Source organism: Gracilinanus agilis, chromosome 5, assembly GCF_016433145.1.
Source record: "Gracilinanus agilis isolate LMUSP501 chromosome 5, AgileGrace, whole genome shotgun sequence".
NCBI lineage: Eukaryota > Metazoa > Chordata > Mammalia > Didelphimorphia > Didelphidae > Gracilinanus > Gracilinanus agilis.
This window is the reverse complement of record NC_058134.1, coordinates 275,373,812-275,396,647: the sequence shown is the minus strand read 5'-3', so window position 1 is coordinate 275,396,647 and position 22,836 is coordinate 275,373,812. Positions and strand designations below refer to the sequence as shown.

The following is a 22,836-nucleotide window of genomic DNA, read 5'->3' as shown; positions in this document are numbered from 1 at the left end:
CGACAAAGTCTTATTATTGCAATTACATATTGTTATTGTTCTTTCACTTTATATTATTATAGTCATTGTGTATGTTGTTTTCCTAGTTATCTTTCCATCTATTCACATAAATTTTTCTATGCTTCACTGTATTGTTATTTGCTTATTATTGTTATTATTCCCCAGTCTGTGAGTACGATTTGGTTTACAGTTTTTTTCTTTAATAAAAAGTGCTACTAGGGGCTAGGTGACTCAGTTGATTGAGAGCCAGGCCTAGAGATGGGGAGGTTCTGGATTCAAATTTGATTTAATATGCTTCCTAACTTTCTATCTTTGATTTGGAATGAATGCCTTGCAGTGAGATCTTTGGGTCAAAAGGTATGGACATTTTATTTTTTAAATACATTTCCTATTGTAACCTATATCCCCACCCCCACTCCCAACCCAGTCCTTTAAACAGAGAATAAAAATGAGGGAAAAAGCAGTGCTGCAAAACTAACCAATAGGGAAAAAAATCTGACATTTTAATGCATTTCATACTCCTAGTCTTTTATTTATTTAAAGCCAGTGGAGGTGGGGAAAGGGTACTTTCGCATTTTCTTTGGGACTGAACTTGATCATTATCATTTCTCAGCCTTCTGCTTGGATTGTGTGTGTGCTTTGTGGTTTTGTAGATCAGAATTTAAATCATCTATCCTTTAATGTTCCCTAGATTGTGACTTAACATCTGCCTAATTTTGGTTTCCCCATCTTTAAAATGGGGATAATGGTAGCATTTGCCTCCTATGTGGTTAGGAGGATAAAATTAGATATTGTTGTATTTGTATAGTTTTCCTAGTACTGTTTATTTCATTTAATATCAGTTCATATATATCCTTTCATACTTCTGAGTATTTATCCTCTTTAATATGCGATTACATTTGTGAATCACAGTTTATTTAGCCATTCCCCAGTCAGTGGGTATCGGTTAGTTTCCAGTTCTTTGCTCCCACCAAAAGTACTGCTATAAATATTATGTGATATTTGGGTTCCTTCTTTTTGTCATTGGCCTCCTTGAGATATATACATGGTAGTGGAATCTCTGGATTAAAGGGTATAAACATGTTAGTTACTTTCTTTGCATGATTACAAAATACTTTCTTGAATATTTGGATTAATGCAATGCTCCAGCAACAATGCATTAATTTCCTTGTATTTCCACAATTTCTCCAACATTGAAGAATATCATCTTTTATCCATTTGTTTAGTGTGGGGTTGACTTTTATTTGCATTTCACTTATTAGTTATTTGGAGCAGTCTTCCAAATGATTGTTAATAGTTTTGATATTCTTTTACAAATTGCTGGTTCATATTCTTTGACTTCTTTGGGAAGAATTGGCTTTTGTTTTTAAATATTTTTTTTGTCTGTGTATCTCAGATACCAGTTTCCTATCAGGGATATTTGGTACAAAGATGTTTCTTATTCTATAGCTTTCCATATTGCATTAATTTTGTTTGTGCAAAAGCTTTTTAATTTTACATAACCAAAGTGATGTGGCCAAGAATTTGACCCTAACCAGAGTTGTGAAATGTGTTTGATCTGTATCTCTTCTAATTTGTATGAAATAATCATTAATATATGAAAACATGGAGTAGTGATAAGAGTAAAGCTATCCAGGAAAACCTATACTGACCATGTGATTTGGGGCAAGTCATTTAATCTCAAAGTGTTCTGGGCAGCTCTCTGAAACTAAATTACAGAAAATGTGCAGACAAGTTTCCTCACTCTTTAAAAAATCTTTATACCAGTGAAATTTCTCTCTCTGTTCTTATTCCTATGATCTTTAATTTAGGTCAGGTGTCCATTTTGAGTTTAGGAAGTAAAGGATGATTTCCTAATCATAGGAAATAATAATAATAATAATAATAATAATAATAATAATAATAATAATAATATAGGATGTAAAGACTTGAGCTACACTTTTTTCAGTTAGACTGCTTTCCAGTATGGGGAATGGAAATTAGTCACTTTCTCAGTGTAATTGTCTAGAATGTTTGGACCAATTCACAGTGACCATTAGTGGGCTCACAGGTAGGCGGCAGAGTACATGGAGTAGTGGACTCATAATCTGGAAGACTACTTCAGCTACTTAACTAGCTGTGTCATCATAGATAAGTCACACTTAAACTTTCTTCTCAGTTTCAACTGAAAAAAAAATGGGGGTAACATAAATGCCTGCTTAACAGGGTTGCTGTGAGAATGCAATGACATTTATAAGTGCTTAGCACAATGCCAGATACATAAAAGTCATTTAATAAATGCTCGTTACTTTCCTTCTCCCCATTCCACAGTCCCTTCAGCATTGATTATTCCCATCTTTTGTTATTTTTGCCAATTTGCTGGTTTTGGGTAAAAACTTAAAAATTGTTTTGATTTATATTTCTCTTCTTTCAAATTTCGATATTAATCATTTTTGTAAGTGCATATCTAATAAAACCAAAACCCAAAAACATATCCCCAAATAAGCAAGTGAAAAATCATATGCTTTCATCTGCATTTCTACTCCAACAGTTCTTTCTCTGGAGGTGGATAGCGTTCTTTGTCATAAGTCTCTCAGAATTATCCTGGATCGTTGTATTGCCATTAGTAGTTGAGTCTGTTGCATTTGATCATTTCCCAGTATTGCTGTTACTGTGTTCAATGTTTTCCTGGTTCTGCATATTTCACTCAGCATCAGTTCTTTGTAGGTCTTCATCCTGTTCATCATTCCTTATAGCACAGTAGTATTCCATCACCATCATATACTGCTATTTGTTCAGCCATCCCCCAATTGAGCGGTATCCCTTTAGTTTACAATTCTTTGCCACCACAAAAAGAGCAGCTATAAATATTTTTGTACAAGCAAGTCCTTTCCCAATTAAAAAAAAATCTCTTTAGGATACAGACCTAGTAGTCATATTAGTGGATCAAAGGTATGTAGCTCTTTGGCCATAATTCCAAATTGCCCTCCAAAATGGTTGGGTTGGTTCACAACTCCACCAACAATGCATTACTGTCCCAATTTTGCCACGTTGCTTCCAACATTTATCATTTTCCTTAACTGTCATATTGTTCAACTGAATAGAAGTGAGATGATACCTCAGAACTATTTTAATCTACATTTCTCTAATCAAGAGGGGCTTAGAACATGTTTTCATGCTTATTGATAGCTTTGATTTCTTCATCCGAAAACTGCCTGTTCATATCCTTTGACCATTTGTCAGTTGAGGATAAATTTCTCTTAATACTGATTTGGAGCAACCTTTCACATGATTGATATTTTCCCCAACCAAATCTTTCATTATAGGTCATCTTAAAGGGGGAATAAGATGATTTGATGACCATTTCAAATATGATTTACTTTATAAAAATAAGTTTTATTTAATAGGATTTAGAGCTGGAAGGTACCTAATAGAGGATCTGTCTCAGTCCTTTCTCACAGATGAGGAAACTGAGCCTCTAAGAGGTTAAATGACTTGTTAAAACTCCTACGGATATAAATAGCAGAATCAGCATTCAAAACTCAAGCCCCTTGACTCCAAATTCTGTGGTGTTTTCAGTTTTTTCCTTTATATTTTTGTCTTTTTGTATCTATGTCACCACTTTATTTTCCTATCTATCCTCCTCAATCAGCCTTGAAATAGAACTCAAATATTTGCTGTTTTATATTTTTTGAATAAAGTTCTAAACAAGTTTGAACAAGTTCCTTATCCATAAATTTAAAAGCCAGTCAGTTCATTGCTCAGTATTTAATATTTCTCTTCTTTCCGTGACTGACTTAAGTCCCATCCAGATTAAATTGCTTTTTATTTAGATGGTTTCTTACTATGTTTGTCATACATTTTTTGGTAACAGCACCCTATATCCTATCCTTCTATTCTTGAGTTGCTCTTTAAATGTTATTTTGTTTGTGTTTTAGATGCCTCTTTTTGCTTCATGATATATAATGTCTATTTAGTTCTTAAATACTATGCTCTTTAAGCATAATATTAGCATCATGGCTGGAGACATACCATTATTTCACTAATTTGATGATGATGAAGTCTCAAGAGTTTTCCTTTTTTAAAATTTCTATTCTAATATTGTTTTATATCCTAAAATTATGACTTTATTATCTCTTCTCTGCAAAAGAAAGAGTAGGAAATAGAGTGCTCCTCCAAAGGAAAGTAGGATAGGCCATTTAGAAGGAACAGAATTAAGGAGGACAATAAATATAAATATAAAGTGGAAAATCTCAATGATTTCTCTCAGAATCTACTGCTCTTCCTACCATAGATTTAATTGTGGGAAATTAAAATTGGAGGTCTCATCACACCCAGCTTGTGACACCCCCCTCTAACTCCTCCCTTTTAGATGTTCAACAGCCTGTTTTATAGGTTCTGACAGTTAATTAGTATGTCATTAACAAGACAGAAAGGACATAGTATGTTAAGAAATGTGCAACAAGGTAACAATGTGTAACTTGGTAACAAGGGTTTGGAACATTTTATACAAAGTCCTAAATTCCAGTATAAGATTAAGATAAGAAAATTTAATTAATCTTCTAGAACTATCATGTTACTTCTGGCAGAGGTTAGTTCAAAGTGCCCTTTCTTGGCCATCTTACTTTGGGGACCCTGTTGTTGGTATAAATCTTCACAGAATCAAAGAACACTTGGACATATCCAAGGGTGTTTTCCAGTGATCTCATAAGGTTGGCTGTGCACTCACTATCCCAAATGAGCATAGCTCCATCTGCATGAGTTTCAGCTTTCCTAGATAACTATACAGACCTGGAATTTTTATTCCTCCAACAAAAGCTCTTAATCTAGTTAGTTGTTATAATATTTTAATATACCAAACTATATCCTTTGTAATACTATGATTAATCTATTATTATAATTGACATTTTGTACACAGTGGATCTAACTTTATATAAAAATTGTAGTTGCAGTTATCTAACTAAAGGATTATATGTGTTCACTTGTTTTATGATCAATAATATAAAAGCAATAAAAAAAAGTTTTCCTTTCACTGCATCTCAAAGAGATTGAATTGTCCAGTGTCAAACAGTGGTACTGAGAATTCAAACCTAGACCTCCTGATTTCAAGTGCAATATTCTTATTACTGTTCTGAGATTTTTTTAATTTTATTTTTTTAGAAATTATTTTAATTAGGGATATCACTGCTTACTAATCATTGAGTAAATATGTTCAGTTTTGAATTATTTTTAATATGCTTTATATGTTTTCTAAAGCCTTAAAAGAGAACAGCTCAGAAGTTGTTCAGCCTTTCCTAATGGGATGTGGAACCAAGGAACCAAAGATCACTCAGCTGTGTCTAGCAGCCATTCAGAGGCTTATGTCACATGAAGTTGTTTCTGAGGTAAGAGAGGCACAATATTTGCAAAATTTTCCTTGCAATAGAAAAATGTAGAATATGTCCAGATATGATCAACCATAAGATGCTACTTAAATATTTTTCTAGAAGAAAGTTTAAGCCTATCCAAATCTAGTTGACATCCATAAGAAAGGATTCACTGACATAGGAATGAATACTAGCAATTTTGTGTCTATTCCATTGGGGTGGAAAGATATTCTGTTCTTATAGCTATCTGATAACACTATAATATTAGTGAAACATTTAACTAATGTTGGAAGCTCCTGGCATAGAATCTTCTTCAACTTAGGCAAATTGGTAGTTGCTTTGATATTTAATATATTAGAGAGTAACCCTGGTTCCTGAGAGAAGAAATGTTATGCCCCAGGAAATCTACCTATTAGATACTGTAAGAGGCAAGATCCAAGGTCTTCTGGATTCTAAGTCTCATCTTTTTTCTACTACAGCATGTTAACTTTCATTAATCAGTGTGATAGTCATAATAATACCAGTTTTTAAGGAAAGACACTTATATTTGAACTTTCTCTTTACCTAAAGATTTTTGTATTTTAAATATCAGGAGGTAGAGTACCTATATTCAGATCTCATCTCTGCTACTTACTATGTGAGTGACCATGAACAGGTCACTTAACTTCCAGGGGTCTCTTTCAGCATCCTATAAAAAGAGATAAATGATTGTTTAAAATCCCTTCCAGTCTCTAGATAGTATCAGTGTTTTGCAAATGGCTTAAACAAATATACTTTATTTCGTTGATAACAGTTGACATAATATGCTCTTTTACAGACTGCAGCAGGGAATATCATCAACATGCTTTGGCAGCTGATGGAAAATAGCCTTGAAGAACTAAAGCTTCTCCAAACAGTTCTTGTTCTTTTAACAACCAATACTGTAGTTCATGATGAAGCCCTCTCTAAGGTAGGAATTCTCTTCTGCTCCATTGAATTGTTTTTCTAACACAATATGTTTAATTCAGACTAATTTTGGGAGAAAGAGATGCTTTTATTGGGATTAAGTACAGCTTAATGGGGCAGCTGAGTGGCTCAGTGGATTGAGAAGCCAGGCCTAGAGACTGGAGGTCCTAGGTTCAAGCCAGGCCTAGAGACAGGAGGTCCTAGGTTCAAGTCCGGCCTCGGACACTTCCAGCTGTGTGACCTTGGGCAAGTCACTTGACCCCTACTGCCCACCCTTACCACTCCTGGGCCAAGGACGGTCCCTAGCCCGGATGAAAAAAGGAGGAGGGTTGGGCGTGGGGCTAGCAACCCCACCCTGTAAAAACTACATCTGCTAAAAGAAACTGCAACCTAAAGTAGGGGCAGCTGGGCTAGCTCAGTGAATTGAGAGCCAGGCCTAGAGACGAAAAGGTCCTAGGTTCAAGTCCGGGCTCAGACACTTCCCATCTGGGTGACCCTGAGCGACTGTGTGTCCCATTGCCTACTGGTTGTGGCCCTATGCTCCTTGAATGGAGTCCCAGGATAAAAAAAAAAACAGCTTCAGTGTTTTGGCTAACTGCATATTTCATTGTAACTGTTGTTTTTAGCGATCAACAATAACTGATATTTATAAAGCAATTTAAAATTTGCAAATTGCTATTATTGAACACACTCAGTAACCTTGTGAGTCTGCTTATCTACATCTGCCTTAGGTATTGTCATCAACCCTAATTTGCAGTTGGGAAATCTGAAAATTTAAGTGACTAGTCATATTTAAATATTTAAGAATTTAAGTGTGGTTTTATACACACACACACACAGAATAGCATGAATTCTAGTTAGAATGTGTAGAGAATGCTTACCAGAAAGAAGCCAACAACAGTTGTTTAAGTTAAGTGTGCTTTTTGTTATGAAAACAAGGATGATCTAATAAAAATGATTTTACTTTGAAATTCTAAAGTATTTTATATTTTGGCAAGAATCCATTTTCTGCACCTACATTAGGACATTAGATTCACACTGGCCATTGGTTCATTGTTTTTTCTAAACATTTATCACATGCAGTTGATTGACATGACATGACTCTGGTGGTGGATATCAGTTTTGCCCTTCTAGCACTGATGTTATTAAAGGGTATTTTTTAAAAAAATTTTTTTAATTTTTAAAATTTTAATTTTTTTGGATTCAAATCTAATTTTATTTTTTTAGAAACATTTTTTTCATGGTTACATGATTTATGTTCTTACTCTCCCCCACACCCCCAATACCCTCTCCTGTAGCTGATGCGCATTTCCAGGTTTTAAAAGGGTATTTTATAGTTTTTTCTTATACCTTTTTTCATCTTAAAACCATAATACAAAAGGAGAGCTAGCCATGATTTTAAATGTTTTTTTTAATTGAACTTTTTTTTCCTAGTTCTACTTTTACTGAACTGACCATTTCTCTTTGATTTCCACTGGTTAATTTTCCAGCTTTGGGTCCTTAAGTATGTGTATCTTTAAGCTCTTAGAGGCCTCCTCCACCCTTTCCCTCTTATTCCTCCTATTTCTTTCCTCATCTTGGCTATCTCAGCTCTCCCCATGACTCCACTTACCACTTTTATACAGATTACTCCCAAATCTTTGTCATCATCTTCTTCAGAATCCTTCAGTGGTCTTTTTAATCCCCCTTTAAGATAAATTCAAATTATTTCACTTGTCATTATGTTCGTCCACAGTTGATTTCCAACTTAATTTTCCTCTGTATTTCTTGTTACTTCCTTTCACACACTCTTGTTCTAACCAAACAAGAATTACTAGCTGTTCTTGACCCTGGATCACTGAAAAAGAGCTGGAAGGACCAACCCCATCATTTTATATATGTGGCATTATCCTTTTTAGCTTATTCATAATCTTAGTCTTTTTAATTCCTTTACTTTCCTAGAGGCTACCCCTTCCTGGCTCTTATTCCCTTTATCTTTACACTACTTAAAATTCAGAGGGATTTCAAATCAATTTATATGATTGACAAATCCTTGTTAGTATGAGTAAATAAGTTTTAATGAGAACATTTATTTCTTATTGTGAAATGAAAAGCTTTAGCATCTGCCTGTAAGTAACTTAACCTCTTGGGCTCAGTTTCTTTATCTGTAAAAGGAAGTTTAGACTCTTGATTTCTGAGGTCCCTTCTAGTTCTTAATCTGAGCGTATAGGCTGTTAAAGGAGTTTCAACCATTAGTAAGTAAGTGAGGAAAATCTCTGTGTGGCTGAGCAGAGGTGGGGTTCCAGAAATTACTAGACCAGTAATGACAAACCTTTTAGAGATGGAATGCTGTGCCCCTCCCAGACCAAGTGCCATGCCTCTTCCCTTTCAAGTGCTAGGCTGTGCCCCACTGCCCCTTAACCCCACATTGGGGAGGGAGAAAACACTCCCATTGGGCTGCTGGGCGAAGGGGCGGGTGAAGTGAAAAATGTCTTCAGTGAGTATAGAGAGGGGGAAGGGGAGTGTGCTGAGTGCTTCACTCCCCTCTAGCTCTGCAGCTTGTGAGCTCCCACCTTACCCTCTGTGCACTCCCATTGGGCTGCTGGGCAGAGGAGTGTGGGATGTGAAAAAATGATGTCAGGAGGAAGGGAGCAGCTCTGCCTGAGTTCCTCTGCCTTTCTAGTAAAGAATTGAGTGTTGGGGGTGGGACAAGGGGAGGCTGCGTGCCCACAGAGAGTGCTCTGTATGCCCTCTTTGGCAACTGTGCTATAGGTTCTCCATTACTGTACTAGATGAACTTAAAGCTAGCATTGAGAACAAAACCTAACTACATCAATCAGGTAGCATTCATTAAATGATGTTTTGGGAATACAAGGACAAAACTGAAACAGTCCTTACCTTCAAGGAACTTTCATTCTAATGGAAGAGGTAACATACTTATTTTTAGCATATGCTATAAAATTAATAACCAGCAGTTTTGGAGGGACCTTTTATGTTCAATGTCTAAAGGTAGGAGTTAAGGAATCTCCTCTCTGACAAATCCCTTGCTCTGTTTAAGAGGTGTCCTAAGAGATGCTGGGAAGAGGAAAGCTTTTTCTCTTATTGTTGGTTTTTCTTTAGCCCCTGGGAGCCACACTGCCTCAGCTCAAAGGGACTCTGTGGTTCCTTCTCCCCAACCCAAGTGTAAGTTATGTTCCCTCATCTAAACTTAAACCTCTTCCCTCCCATCTTTTCTCTCATAGAAAAGTATGCATATGGAGCATAATATCCCTACAAATAATGTAATATATTATCTTTTACACAAACACACATTTATAGAGAACATTCCTCTTTAATGGAGAAACTATAATTAAATTGTTTTAGTTGGAGATGTTTTGCCTTATCACAAGTGTATAACCTAAATCAAATTATTTACCATCTCAAGGAGGAGGGAGGAAAAGGGTGAGGGAGAAAATTTGGATCTCAAAAATTTGGGAAACACATTAAAAATTGTCATTACATGTTATTGGGAAAAATTCTCTCTCTCTCTCTCTCTCTCTCTCTCTCTATATATATATATATATATATATATATATATACATATACATATATATATACACACACACACATACACACATGTATATATACACATACATATATATAGTTAAGTGTTGTTTTTATTCTCCTAGATGTATGTTACGATAAAGTTTGCCAAATATCTCTGCTTATACAAAACCAGAAATTATTTACTTTTCTGTAACTTCAGATAGAAAAAAGAAAATGGACAGACAATGTTAAATTTTATTTTCATTAGCCGAAAATTGCTTTTTCAGGCAATTGTTCTTTGTTTTCGTCTGCACTTTACAAAAGATAATATTACAAATAATACAGCTGCTGCTACTGTACGACAAGTTGTTACTGTGGTTTTTGAGAGGATGGTTGCTGAAGATGAACGAAATAAAGGTAAATCTGTAATTTCCTTTTTGTTGTGGTTAGACAAGTTCTTATTAGTATGGTTTTCCATCAGTGATTGATATTTTGACCTACTTGGTTTCTGAATGTTAATTTAAATAAAGTAGAATTTTGTTTTTTGGGATATCTTAACAAAATGCTTTTTTAAACATATGTGTTTTTTGATAGATAGAATTATATTTCCCTAAATCTTTAATTATATGGAATTAACTTGTTACTAAGTGACATCAAATTTATTTTTCTATGGAATAGATTGGTTCAAAAGTTCATTTATTATTAAAATCATTAACATTTTTATCTCTTTTATGCAGTCAATAAATGATGGACTAAATAAAATCTTTTCCTGTATAGAGTTTGTCTTGTTCTCAGTACTTTCCTTTTTTTGTGCATTTTGTCTTAATGATTTTCTTTGGGCGTTGGGTTATGTTGATGACTGTTTACAATGAAATTTGTTTAGAAAAAAGAGTTTCACTCTTCCTGAAAACAAACAAACTTTTAGCTCCTGGAGAGATATATTTGGGTTTAACTTTGGCTTCTGAACTTTCTAATTGTTTCATTGAGCAGTGTTTCTGTCAGATTTGACATATTTGATTTGTACCACATTTCTGATGTATTATGTTCCATGAGGTGGAAGTTAAAAAAAACAACACGTAACATTTAATCCTAATTAGTATATTGCATACAAAGGGGGAGGGAGAAGGAGATGGAATGAGAACAAGATTGAACTTTTTTGGTCACATTCAGAAAAACAACCCAAGAAAACGGTGATTTATATGTCTTATATATGTATAAAATAGAAAAGTTCTCTTGCAGGGAATCTTAATCTGTACACTTTTTAAGACTTTCTAATACAATATTAAGCAATGAACCTTTATCAGAGATGTAACTTTAGTAACTGATTAATCATTAAGTCCATGGGAATGGCAGGAATGCTCACAGAAAGGAATTAATTGTGTGGTAATCTTAACATATTTTTACTTTATTTAAATTAACATTCAGAAACCAAGTAGAATGGTTGTCCGTGTGAGTCCTTTCTTGTTAAGACTGGCTTTCTTTGTTAGGATCCTTAGAAATGAATTTTGTGCCAGACAATTCCATGCTGTCTTTTTTTTAAAAAACAAGGGCTATCTCTCTGAAATTATAATGAAAATGATTTAAAAAATACTTTAAAGGGAAATACTTTTTAATACTCATGTTTTTTTAGCGAACAGCCAGTGTATGTATCTTGATTAGGCTTCATTACATCAATACTGTAAGGGGTAAAAAGGGGTTGTGATTGGGTAAATATTAAAGGTTTTGGTTGCCAGGGAATTGAATAATTATCAATCCTCAAGTCAAAATGACTTTTATGGAAGTTTATTTACAAATGAGAAGAGAGAGAGAAATTAAGAAATTTAGAGAGAGAATAAGGCAAGATAATTAACCTGACAAACTAAATAATTTGCTTAGGTCCCTGGTTTAACCCAAGCAGATCTAAAGGAGGCCCCGGAGGCATATGAAGCAAAAGCTTCAGTCACAGAGTCTCTTTTGAAAGGGAAGTTCCTTAAGGAAAGTTCAGGAAGATTTAGTCTTTACATTCACCACTTGGAATTCCAAGGTCTCAGGGTCCCAGGTCCAGGACTTCTCTACATCCAAGCAAGAACCAGAAGACCCTCTTTTTAAAGGGTCCTCTTTTGTGTCACTTCCTGTGCCTTCCTCTTACTTTAAATGTCCAATCACAACAGATGCTTTTCTTAGGACTGCCCAGGAGGCAGTCAGTAAATTTGTCACTCACTCTAGCACACGTGGGTTACAGACTTCCCAACTTGTGAGTTAAGTGGAGATGTTTTCACCTTTGGTGATTAAATCTAAAGATGGGCAGGGTAGATTTAATCCCATTATCACAATACAAGGGCTTACAATTTACTATCCAGCTATTATTAATTCATATAACTTGACCTGTTTTGGTGACAGATGTTGTGGAGCAGCCAGTACTGATTCAAGGAAACAGTAATAGGCGCTCTGTGAGTACCCTGAAGCCCTGTGCAAAAGATGCATACATGCTCTTCCAGGTATTTGTATGATATAATTTACTTTTATGATTTTATGCTTTTTTAATGCTGTTTTTGAGTTTTAGTCGTTTCATTTTTCCCATTAGAAAATGTTTTAAAAATTGACCAAAGAGGAAGACATCCTTACTATTTATGATGGAGATATGATATTTGAATTTTAAAATTAAGGAATAGAGAGGAGTAGTAGCATTTTACAATGACATAATATTTTACATTTATTGAATGATTTTCTTATAATAACCCTGCAACATACATTTAGCCAGTGTCAACACTATTTTATAGACAAAGAAACTATGGGACTTTGTACCAGTTGTCTTTCTATGCCTAGAATGTGCTGGTATCCACATCCTTGACTTTTAGTTTCCCTGCTATACTTCAAGACAATTCAAATCCCATCTACTGCAGAAGACTGTCCCCAGTGTTCTAGCTGCTATGACCTTCTTTTCTAAGATTAACTTGTATATAGATGGTCATTATTAGTAGGGTTTTTTAACCTTTACCTTCTGTCTTATATTGGAAAGAATGGAATACTAACTAGATGCTTATAAATAATATTAGCAATGATTGCATGATGCTGTAAAAAGTTATTTTTTGGGTTTGTCAAATAAAATTTCACCTGAAGTATACATATATACTGATTAAATTATGCTTTTTAGAAAATATTATTTAGAAAAGCCTCATTTTTGAAGATGAGATTCTGTCTTAATCTTTCAATAGGAAAGAATGATTTCTATAAAAGGGGATCAATTATATTAATTGAATTAATTATATGTGACTAAAATTTTTTTTTATCCCATTCACTGAAACTTATTTTTGTTGCACTTGTTTTCTCAGGATCTTTGCCAGTTGGTTAATGCTGATGCTCCATATTGGCTAGTAGGAATGACAGAAATGACTCGGACTTTTGGCCTTGAACTTCTGGAGTCAGTCTTAAATGATTTTCCACAAGTCTTTTTACAAGTAAGCTATTTCAAATTTATTTCACCAGTGAAATAATCCTTATTTGTCTCCATTCTTCACAAAAAATATTAAAATATTTGTTACACTAATTTACTTTAAACTTACAGAATAAAATTAGTTTGTAGCATGAACACTATACTTTTGCAAAAACTTTAATTATCTTAGTTTGGTAATTATCTTTTCATATAACAGTTGCGTACCCACTTCTTCCCCCTCCCCCCCCAATACACACAAATTGCAAGATGCAAACCTTTTAAACTTAGAATGGCAACATGTGCGAACTATATTCTCTTAAGAGTAGTAAAATAATAGAATTATTTTACTGGAGGTTCCTTAGAGATGCTCTCTAATCTCTTTATGTTTTTAAAATTCATTAACTAATTAAACTTTTACTAAATTCCCTATGTATGTAATCTGCAGTGCCAGGCTAAAGATAGGAAGATAAAAAGATAAAAGAATGATAGTTCTTTCTCTCTGGGAGTATGTACACTAGTTTGAGGCCCAAGACTTATACCCATTTTGAAGTACCAATAGAATTACACACAACGGAGAGGAAGTACATTTCAGGAGTATGAAAAGTATTGTGTGAGGCTAGAAAATGTGCATTGTTTTGGGGGACCATAAAAGAGACCAATGCAGCAGAACTGCAATTTGAACCCAGAAAATAATAATGGACCTTGTTATTATAGCAGTTTACATGTTGCCCTGCTCGTTGAGCTGTACAACAATCCTGGGAAGCGTAGACTTGGAGTGTGTTAATACCATTTACAAGTAAGGAATTTCAGAGGAGAAATGATTTGCTCAGGATCTAAGGAGCATTTGGCTTTGGTCTTCTCACACTGCCTCTTTGCCACACTGCCCCTACTCACAGAACTTCAATGGTTTTCTGTTGCTCCTAGGTCAAAATACAAAATCCTCTGCCTGGATCTTAAAGCCTTCTACATTATGACTCCCTCCTATTTCTTCAGGTTTATTTGATATTATTTTCTCTCATGTCCTTAATGTTCAATCAAACTGACCTACTAGCTTCCTTGAACTGAGCATTTTGTCTTCCTAAAGTTGATCTCATTCAGTCCATCAGTCAATTCAGTGCCACTCTGTGTAAGGCATTATATTAAGTGCTAAGGACACAAAAGAAAGCAAAATAGGAGCTCACAGTCTAATGAGATATGATTTCCTTTAGATTGTGAATCCAATTCCATCCCTATAATGTAATATCTTTATCACCTCTACTTCTTAGTCTTACTTTTCCTAAGATTCAGTGGTTACCTCCTTCAGGAAACCTTTTCCTTTTTTTTCTCCAGCTAGTACTTTTCCTCTCCTCAAATTGTTTTATATTTACTTATTTGTAATCATAATATACCTTTCTTTTTCCCTTACTAGTAGAGGCAAACCATTTCTCATATATTAAAGAAATGAAATAGTCTTTATTTATTGGTATTCTTTGAAGCTATTTGAGTTCAAGGATTGCCTTATTTTTGTCGTTGTATCCTCAAGAGACACCTAGCATAGTGCCTTTTATATAGCAGACACTTTACAAGTTGAATTTGGACAAAATTAGTTCTGCTAATCCACCTGACAGTTTAAAAAAGAATCAAAAGTGATCTAATGGATACTTTGGTACACTGTGTCAGACAAGAATTGCTTTTCTCCAAACTGGTAAATTCTACCACTTTGATAAATTTCTAATGCTTAACTTCACTTTTTTATTTGACTCCTGATATGGTAAGGAGGAAGAATTAGAAGGTCCCTGGAATTTCTACTAATTTTCATTCTATTAAAATAAAGTTATTGTTCTTTCTACCACGTACCATGTCTTTATTTAGTGGTTATTATGTGCCAAACTTATCCTAAGTGTTTTACCAATATTGTGTGATCTTCACAATGGCTCTGGGTAGTTAGTAGGTTCTATTATTCTCCCCATTTTATGGTTTAGAAACAAAGGCAACTGGAAGCTAAGCCCAAAGTAACACAGCTAGTAAGTGTCTGAGCTGAATTTGAATTCATGTTCCTTATTTCAGGCCCAGTGCTTTGTCTTCTGTGCCACTTAGCTGTCTTAAGACTGCCAAAAGACCTTATTTGTGAAATGTTTTAGAAATTTAACCAATTTTCACTTGGTATCCATTTTGTCCTTTTAAAAAATTTACTTCATGATCATAGGATGAAAAATTATCATTGTTTACATAGCACTTATAGGTTTGCAAAACAAGTGCTATCTCATTTGATTTTCACATCAACCCTGGGATGCATAGTCTTGTTGTTATTCCCATTTTACAAATGAGGAAACAGTCTGAGTAGGGTCTAGTGGCTTTCCCAGGGTCATATAGCTAGTAAGTGTCTAGGTTTGATCTCAGAACTTCATGCCTACAGACCTAGTGTTCTATCCACTGCACTATCTAGTTGCCTCTAAATAAATGAAAAAATAAAACACCATTAAATAGTGTAGGAATTACAAATTTATTTTTGTCTATCATTTAGACTATGCTCTTTAAGAACAAATCTAGACAGTGTCTTAACAATTGTTGTGAAAGGCAATAGGAATTATGTGACTTGAGTTGTTAATATTGATCCTTAAAATGCTTTATTGACTAAAAGGTAAGATTTTACTTGAGAATTATTGTGTTAATTTAACTTTTTTTTTTCAACAGCACCAAGAATTTAGTTTCCTTCTTAAAGAACGGGTATGTCCGCTTGTGATAAAGCTCTTCTCCCCAAATATCAAGTTCAGACAAGGTTCCTGTACTTCATCTTCCCCTGCACCAGTTGAAAAACCATATTTTCCTATTTGTATGCGTCTGCTGAGAGTAGTTTCAGTTCTGATTAAGCAATTTTATAGTCTTTTGGTAAGTACTAATTGGTAAGTTTCTTGTGTAGGTGGTATGGGATGGCTTACTTTTAGAAATTGAACCATTGGAAACTTTAATTTCTAAATCATTCCGCTTTTAAGTAGGTCATCCATTTTTAAATTTTGTCTATATTTATACGGTATTTCTAATGTGTGAAGAAATATGATATTGACTGAAGGGACCACAGGATTGGCAGTGTCACTAATGTCCATTTTGTCTGTGTGTTCCACTTGAAGACCAATAAAGACTGATACCTTTTCTTCTTCTTTTACTTATATAAAATATTACAGTTCACTAAACTGAAGTCAAGAGTTTGTGATTTATCCTAAATCACACAGTTATTTTTGAAGTCCAGTTCTAGAATGAAAGTCCATTTCTCCTTTTACATATTTGCATAAATTCTTTGCCACTTAAAACAAATGAAGTAACTTAATATGTCAAAGAATAGGGATCTAAGTGATATGGGTACTCTGCACTGACTTAGATCATAGCCTTTTCACATCTTTTCATTTTAACGTGCACACTCCTTCTTCCCCATCAACTTATTGTAGGAATTTTCATTAGTTGCTTTGATCAAAAAATTTATATGGTGACCACAAAAATGAAATTTAGTTATATAGAATATGTTGTGATATTATCAATTACCAGACCAAGTTATAATTCATTGATAGTCATCTAACTGGGTTTTTGTGGAAATAATATAAGATGTCTTTATATTATAAACCAAAATTTATTATTATATATTATATATAAATAATTGCATATTACTATAATGTGTATAATTTTTAACATAGAACTGTCATATGCTTTTGAAAAGAACAAGATGTGTCATTTGTGGTAAATCCATGGAAAATGGAATAGAAGCAGTGATTTAAATTGTTGTGATATCTAAGACATAATGTCTCTAAAATAGTTAATAGTATCATTATATGACTAGTTCCCATTGTCCGTTTTTTTAGGGAGGGACAGGTGTTAGCCATTTATGGTATTTTTGTGCTTTGAAAATTATTAATCTTGGGCAGCTGGATAGCTCAGTGGATTGAGGGCCAGGCCTAGAGACAGGAGGTCCTGGGTTCAAATCTGGACTCAGGCACTTCCTAGTTGTGTGACCCTGGGCAAGTCACTTGACCCCCATTGCCTAGCTCTTACCACTCTTTTGCCTTAGAACAATACACAGTATTGGTTCTAAGGTAGAAGGTAAGGGTTTAAAAAAAATATTGATCTTGTTAAGGTACAGATTAGAAATTGGCAAAATATGCCATGTCATATGTAAAAATGGTTGGTAAGAAAGCTGACATTTTCCCAGTGGCCTGTAGCATATCTTACCAGCTACTCCTCTCCCTCCCTAACACTTGTGAGAGTTAGTGCCCTCCTGGCTTATTATAAATTGCTATACTTTATGTCTACATCATCTTAGAAATAGGACTAGAGTTAGGGCATAGTGAAAGATTATGTCTGGTTAGGTTCCATGTTGTAGAATGATTTTCCTCTCAGTGAGGGTTACTTGGGGAAAGAATTATAGCAAGTAAGTATTGTGGGGCAGAATCTAAATCAGATATGAGAGGAAGATTAAGGTTTGCTTCCTGGCTCTGTTAATTAGCTCTGTGAACTTTACTAAGTAATTTAACTTCCATGAGTCCTTAGTTTCTCCATCTATAAATAGAATAAATGCTGGACCAACTGATTTCTAAGAGTCCTTCCAAAATTAAATCCTATTTTCCTATGATATTTTATCATCATCTTTACATAAATTTTGATATGTTATGTACTCTAATTTTAAATTACTTGGGAGTTATATCTTAAGAGTATAGAACTAGAAGGAATCCCCAAGGCAGTCTTATCAGACACCTCATTTTATAGATGAGGAACTGATGCCCAGAGTAGTTAAGATGACTTAAAATACTAAATAGCAGAGCCAGTATTTGAATCTCTATCCTCTGACTTCACATCTAGTATTCTTTCCACTGCATATCACTGCTTTTCCAATATATTTATTTTTATCATAGATTTTTTTGTGATATGTTAATATATAGGGATATGTAAATTTGTCACATTTTAATAGGGATTGATTGTTTTGGTATTGTAATAGTTTCTGATTTGAGCCATATTTCAATCAATACCTTTTAATCTCACAGGAATTATCTTAGTTTTACATGAGTATATTATTTTGTTCAAATTTTAAATGAATGAATTCCATTATCTTTTTTCCCTCAGGGTTGACAATTTTATTATTAAAAAAATTAAAATCATCAGAAAGTCAGACCTGTTTACTTCAGCATTTCATTTTTAGTAGCATTTTTAGCAGTAGGTTTAATTGAAAATGAAATGTTATGCTGTTGTTTTTTTGTCCTGTTGTAGAAACAGTAAGGGTTCTTTCAATCTTTGTGGCCATACAAATCACAGGATCATAGGTCTAGAGCTGAAAGGGATCTCAGAGGCCAGCTTCTCCAACCTCCTTAGTTTACAGATGAGGAATCTGAGACTCAGAGAGGTTAGTTGATTTGCTCAACATCACACAAGTAGCAAGCCTCAGAAATTAGATTTGAACCCAGGTCTGCTGACCCCAACACTTTTTCTGTTACGCCTTTTTTTTTTTTTTAACTTAATTGTCATATTTAATTGTGAAATGGTTTCCCCTTTGGAGCTCCAAGAATAGTTTGATTTTAACAGTCTTTCCCCTTATGGAACTGGGTTGAGTCCTCCCTTCTTTTGACTGGATCTTTTTTCTTTTTTTTTTTTAAATTTAAACATTTATTAATATTCATTTTTAACCTGTTTACATGCTTCATGCCCCTACTTTCCCCTTCAACCCCCCCCCCCCCGCTCGCTTCCCACCCATGGCCGACGCACATTTCCACATGTGTCCTTGTTCAGGGCCTATTTCCATATTGTCGATAGTTGCATTCGTGTGGTCCTTTCGAGTCTACATCCCCAACCCATACATTCAAGCAATTGTTTATCTTCTATGTTTCCTCTCCTGCAGTCCTTCCTCTGAATGTGGGTAGCGTTCTTTACCATAAATCCCTCAGAGCTGTCTTGTGTCATTGCATTGTTGCTGGTATAGAAGTCCATTACATTCAATTTTACCATAGTATATCCGTTTCTGTGTACAATGTTCTTCTGGCTCTGCTCCTTTCACTCTGCATCAGTTCCTGGAGGTCTTTCCAGTTCACCTGGAACTCCTCCAGTTTATTAATCCTTTGAGCACAATAGTATTCCATCACCAGCATATACCACAGTTTGTTCAGCCATTCCCCAATTGAAGGGCATGCCCTCCTTTTCCAGTTCTTTGCCAGCACAAAAAGCGCAGCTATAAATATTTTCGTACAAGTCTGTTTATCTATGATCTCTTTGGGGTACAAACCCAGCAATGGTAAGCTGGATCAAAGGGCAGGCATTCTTTTATAGCCCTTTGAGCATAATTCCAAATTGCCAGCCAGAATGGTTGGATCATTTCACAACTCCACCAGCAATGCATTAATGTCCCAATTTTGCCACATCCCCTCCAGCATTCATTACTCTCCCCTTCTTTCATTTTAGCCAATCTGCTAGGTGTGAGGTGATACCTCAGAGTTGTTTTGATTTGCATTTCTCTAATTATTAGAGATTTGGAACACTTTCTCATGTGCTTATTGATACTTTTGATTTCTTTACCTGAAAATTGCCTATTCATGTCTCTTGCCCATTTATCAATTGGGGAATGGCTGGATTTTTTATACAATTGCTTTAACTCCTTGTATATTTGAGTAATCAGACCCCTGTCAGAGTTTTTCGTTATAAAGATTTTTTCCCAATTTGTTGTTTCCCTTCTGATTTTGACTACATTGTTTTTGTTTGTACAAAAGCTTTTTAGCTTAATATAATCAAAACCATTTAATTTACATTTTGTAATTTTCTCTAACTCTTGCTTGATTTTAAAATCTTTCCTTTCCCAGAGATCTGGCAGGTATACTATTTTGTGTTCACTTAACTTATTTAGAGTTTCCCTCTTTATATTGAGGTCATTCACCCATTCTGAATTTATCTTGGTGTAGGGTGTGAGATGTTGATCTAGACCTAATCTCTCCCATATTGTTTTCCAAATTTCCCAGCAGTTTTTGTCAAATAGTGGATTCATGTCCCAAAAGTTGGGCTCTTTGGGTTTATCATACACTGTCTTGCTGATGTCATTAACCCCAAGTCTATTCCACTGATCCTCCCTTCTATCTCTTAGCCAGTACCATATTGTTTTGATGACTGCTGCTTTATAGTATAGTTTAATATCTGGTACTGCTAGGCCCCCTTCCTTCACATTTTTTTTCATTATTTCCCTTGATATTCTTGATCTTTTGTTATTCCAAATGAAATTTGTTATGGTTTTTCCTAATTCAGTAAAGAAGTTTTTTGGTAATTTGATAGGTATGACGCTAAATAGGTAAATTAATTTGGGTAGAATGTTCATTTTTATTATGTTAGCTCGTCCTACCCATGAACAATTAATGGCTTTTCAATTGTTGATCTGTTATGCCTTTTAACAAAAATGCATTTTCATAATCTAACTTTGGTCTACATCTTCCCAATTTATAGCTCCCTTGATATTAAAATATAAACATATCACATCCATTAGATTACAAGGTGCCAAATTCAGTATACCTTTATTATTATTTTAAAAAATTTTTAAACCCTTAGAATCAATACTGTGTATTGGTCTGAGGCAGAAGAGTAGTAAGGGCTAGACATTGGAGGTCAAGTGACTTGCCCAGTGTCACATAGCTAGGAAGGGTCTGAAGCCAGATTTGAATCTAGGGCCTCCCACCTCTAGACCTGGCTCTCAACCCAATGAACTACTACTCAGCTGCTCCCTTCAGCATATCTTTATTAAGCACCTACCATGATTTGGGTAGTGTGCCCACTGGACATGCAAAGAAGAAAATCAAGTCTTCCCTCCCCACAAAAGAGCTTATGTTCTTTTCAGGACACAACATTTATATATGCAAAATATATTCCAAGTGATTTTAACAGGGAGAGAATACTGTAACAGGTGAGGGCGGGATAGAGATTGAGGATCAGAAAAGGCCTGTATGGAAAGTGAGTGACACCAGATATTTGTTTGTGCCTTATCCTAAATTTTAATAGTCTCTGGCACTCTTTTCTATACTTAATAAATCTAAACCTAATTTTTTTTGCAATGTTAACTAGGAAATTGGGTCCACTGCATCCACATTAGCACTTGTGGGGGGGAAATGGTAGCTGAAATACTTATTAAAACAACTTTTAATTTTTCTAAACACTTCCTTTAGTGTATTCCCTCAAACCCCAAATGTTCAACATTTGCTAACTTGAATTTGTTATAGAGTATATTTTAAAAAGTGGCTAGATTCTGATATCAATTAATTAACTAGAAATGTGTTGTATATTCTAAATGTTTCTTCCTTTAGGTTACCGAATGTGAGATATTTCTTTCACTCCTAGTGAAGTTTCTGGATGCAGATAAGCCCCAGTGGCTAAGAGCAGTTGCAGTGGAATCAATTCACAGGCTCTGTGTGCAGCCTCAGCTTTTAAGGTAGGTCCTCAGAGACACAGGGCTTTCAGTTGCTAAACAGTGAAATTGTTGTTCAAATTATTAAGGATTTTCCCAACAAAATGAAAGTTTGTATGTATGGGATCAGAGAGGTAAAGAGACGGATTCAGAGGGAAAGGAGGGTAATTGTTAATTTATGGCTGAGCAAGTGATACCAAATTCTTTCAGAATGATGAACTCTGATTGGCAATAAAGAACTTTAATGCATAATATCTTGACTGGTTTATTGGTGTGCTTTGTAGCTAAATATTGTTGTTTAGAAACATTTTAAAGTATTTTGCAGGTCCTTTTGTCAATCTTATGACATGAAACAACATTCTACTAAGGTTTTCCGAGACATTGTGAATGCGCTGGGATCCTTCATCCAGTCATTGTTTCTTGTCCCAACAGCAGGGACTGCATCTACTGCAACAAACCAAGCTGGTAAGTTCTCTTTTATATTTTTTCCCTTTTCAGTTATTTAACATTAAATTGTTTAAACTCTCATAACTTGATAGCAAGAGTTATGCCCTAAAAAAAGTTGTGGTCCCTGCATATGGACTACCACATTAAGTTAGTCAATTAACTAATATCTATTAAGTGCCCATTGTATGACAGGACCTGTGATTGGGGATACAAAAACAAAAATGAAATAGGCATTTTCCTTAAAGAGCTTATGTTGTCAGAGGAGACAAACCTATACCTACAACTAGTATATAGAAAAGATAAATAAATACAAGGTAAAAAGGGGGAGTACTGTGAGGGGAATCAGGAAAAACTTCACCGTGAAGTTATGGTTTGAGAGGCAGAAGGAAGAAAGGAGTGTGTGCAAAATCTTATAGATAGGATATAGAGTGCCATGTATGAATATGACAAGAAAGGGAGTAATGTATCATTTAGAAAAAGTATGTTGGGAACAGGTTTTGGAAGGGCTTTAAACACTAGAGGCACTTAAGAATTGACTATGCTTTTCCATCTTACTTGTAAGTAAAAAGACTGAAGGTAAGTTAATAATTTTCCTTATTTCATAGGAAATAATAATTCTGGTGGCCCAGCATCAGCACCAACAAACTCAGGAATGTTGGGAATGGGTGGAGCTGTTACTGTATTACCTGCTTTTGAATATAGAGGGACCTGGATACCTATCTTGACCATAACAGTCCAAGGGAGTGCCAAAGCAACCTAGTAAGTAATAGCAATATTATTTTTTTTTTGAAGAA

At 34.8% G+C, this 22,836-nt stretch overlaps 1 protein-coding gene across 3 annotated transcripts in view; it reads left to right on the top strand.

Moving 5' to 3' along the window:
* Window positions 1–22,836, top strand: part of MON2 (MON2 homolog, regulator of endosome-to-Golgi trafficking) — a 149,938-nt gene that overhangs the window by 32,104 nt on the left and 94,998 nt on the right. For all 3 annotated transcript variants that reach the window (XM_044678742.1, XM_044678740.1, XM_044678741.1), the window contains exons 3-11: window positions 5,236–5,363; window positions 6,163–6,294; window positions 10,082–10,211; window positions 12,174–12,271; window positions 13,106–13,231; window positions 15,880–16,074; window positions 21,495–21,619; window positions 21,921–22,060; window positions 22,648–22,801. In XM_044678742.1, coding sequence (XP_044534677.1) covers window positions 5,236–5,363; window positions 6,163–6,294; window positions 10,082–10,211; window positions 12,174–12,271; window positions 13,106–13,231; window positions 15,880–16,074; window positions 21,495–21,619; window positions 21,921–22,060; window positions 22,648–22,801 — 1,228 coding nt within the window. The remainder of the gene's footprint in view (window positions 1–5,235; window positions 5,364–6,162; window positions 6,295–10,081; window positions 10,212–12,173; window positions 12,272–13,105; window positions 13,232–15,879; window positions 16,075–21,494; window positions 21,620–21,920; window positions 22,061–22,647; window positions 22,802–22,836) is intronic.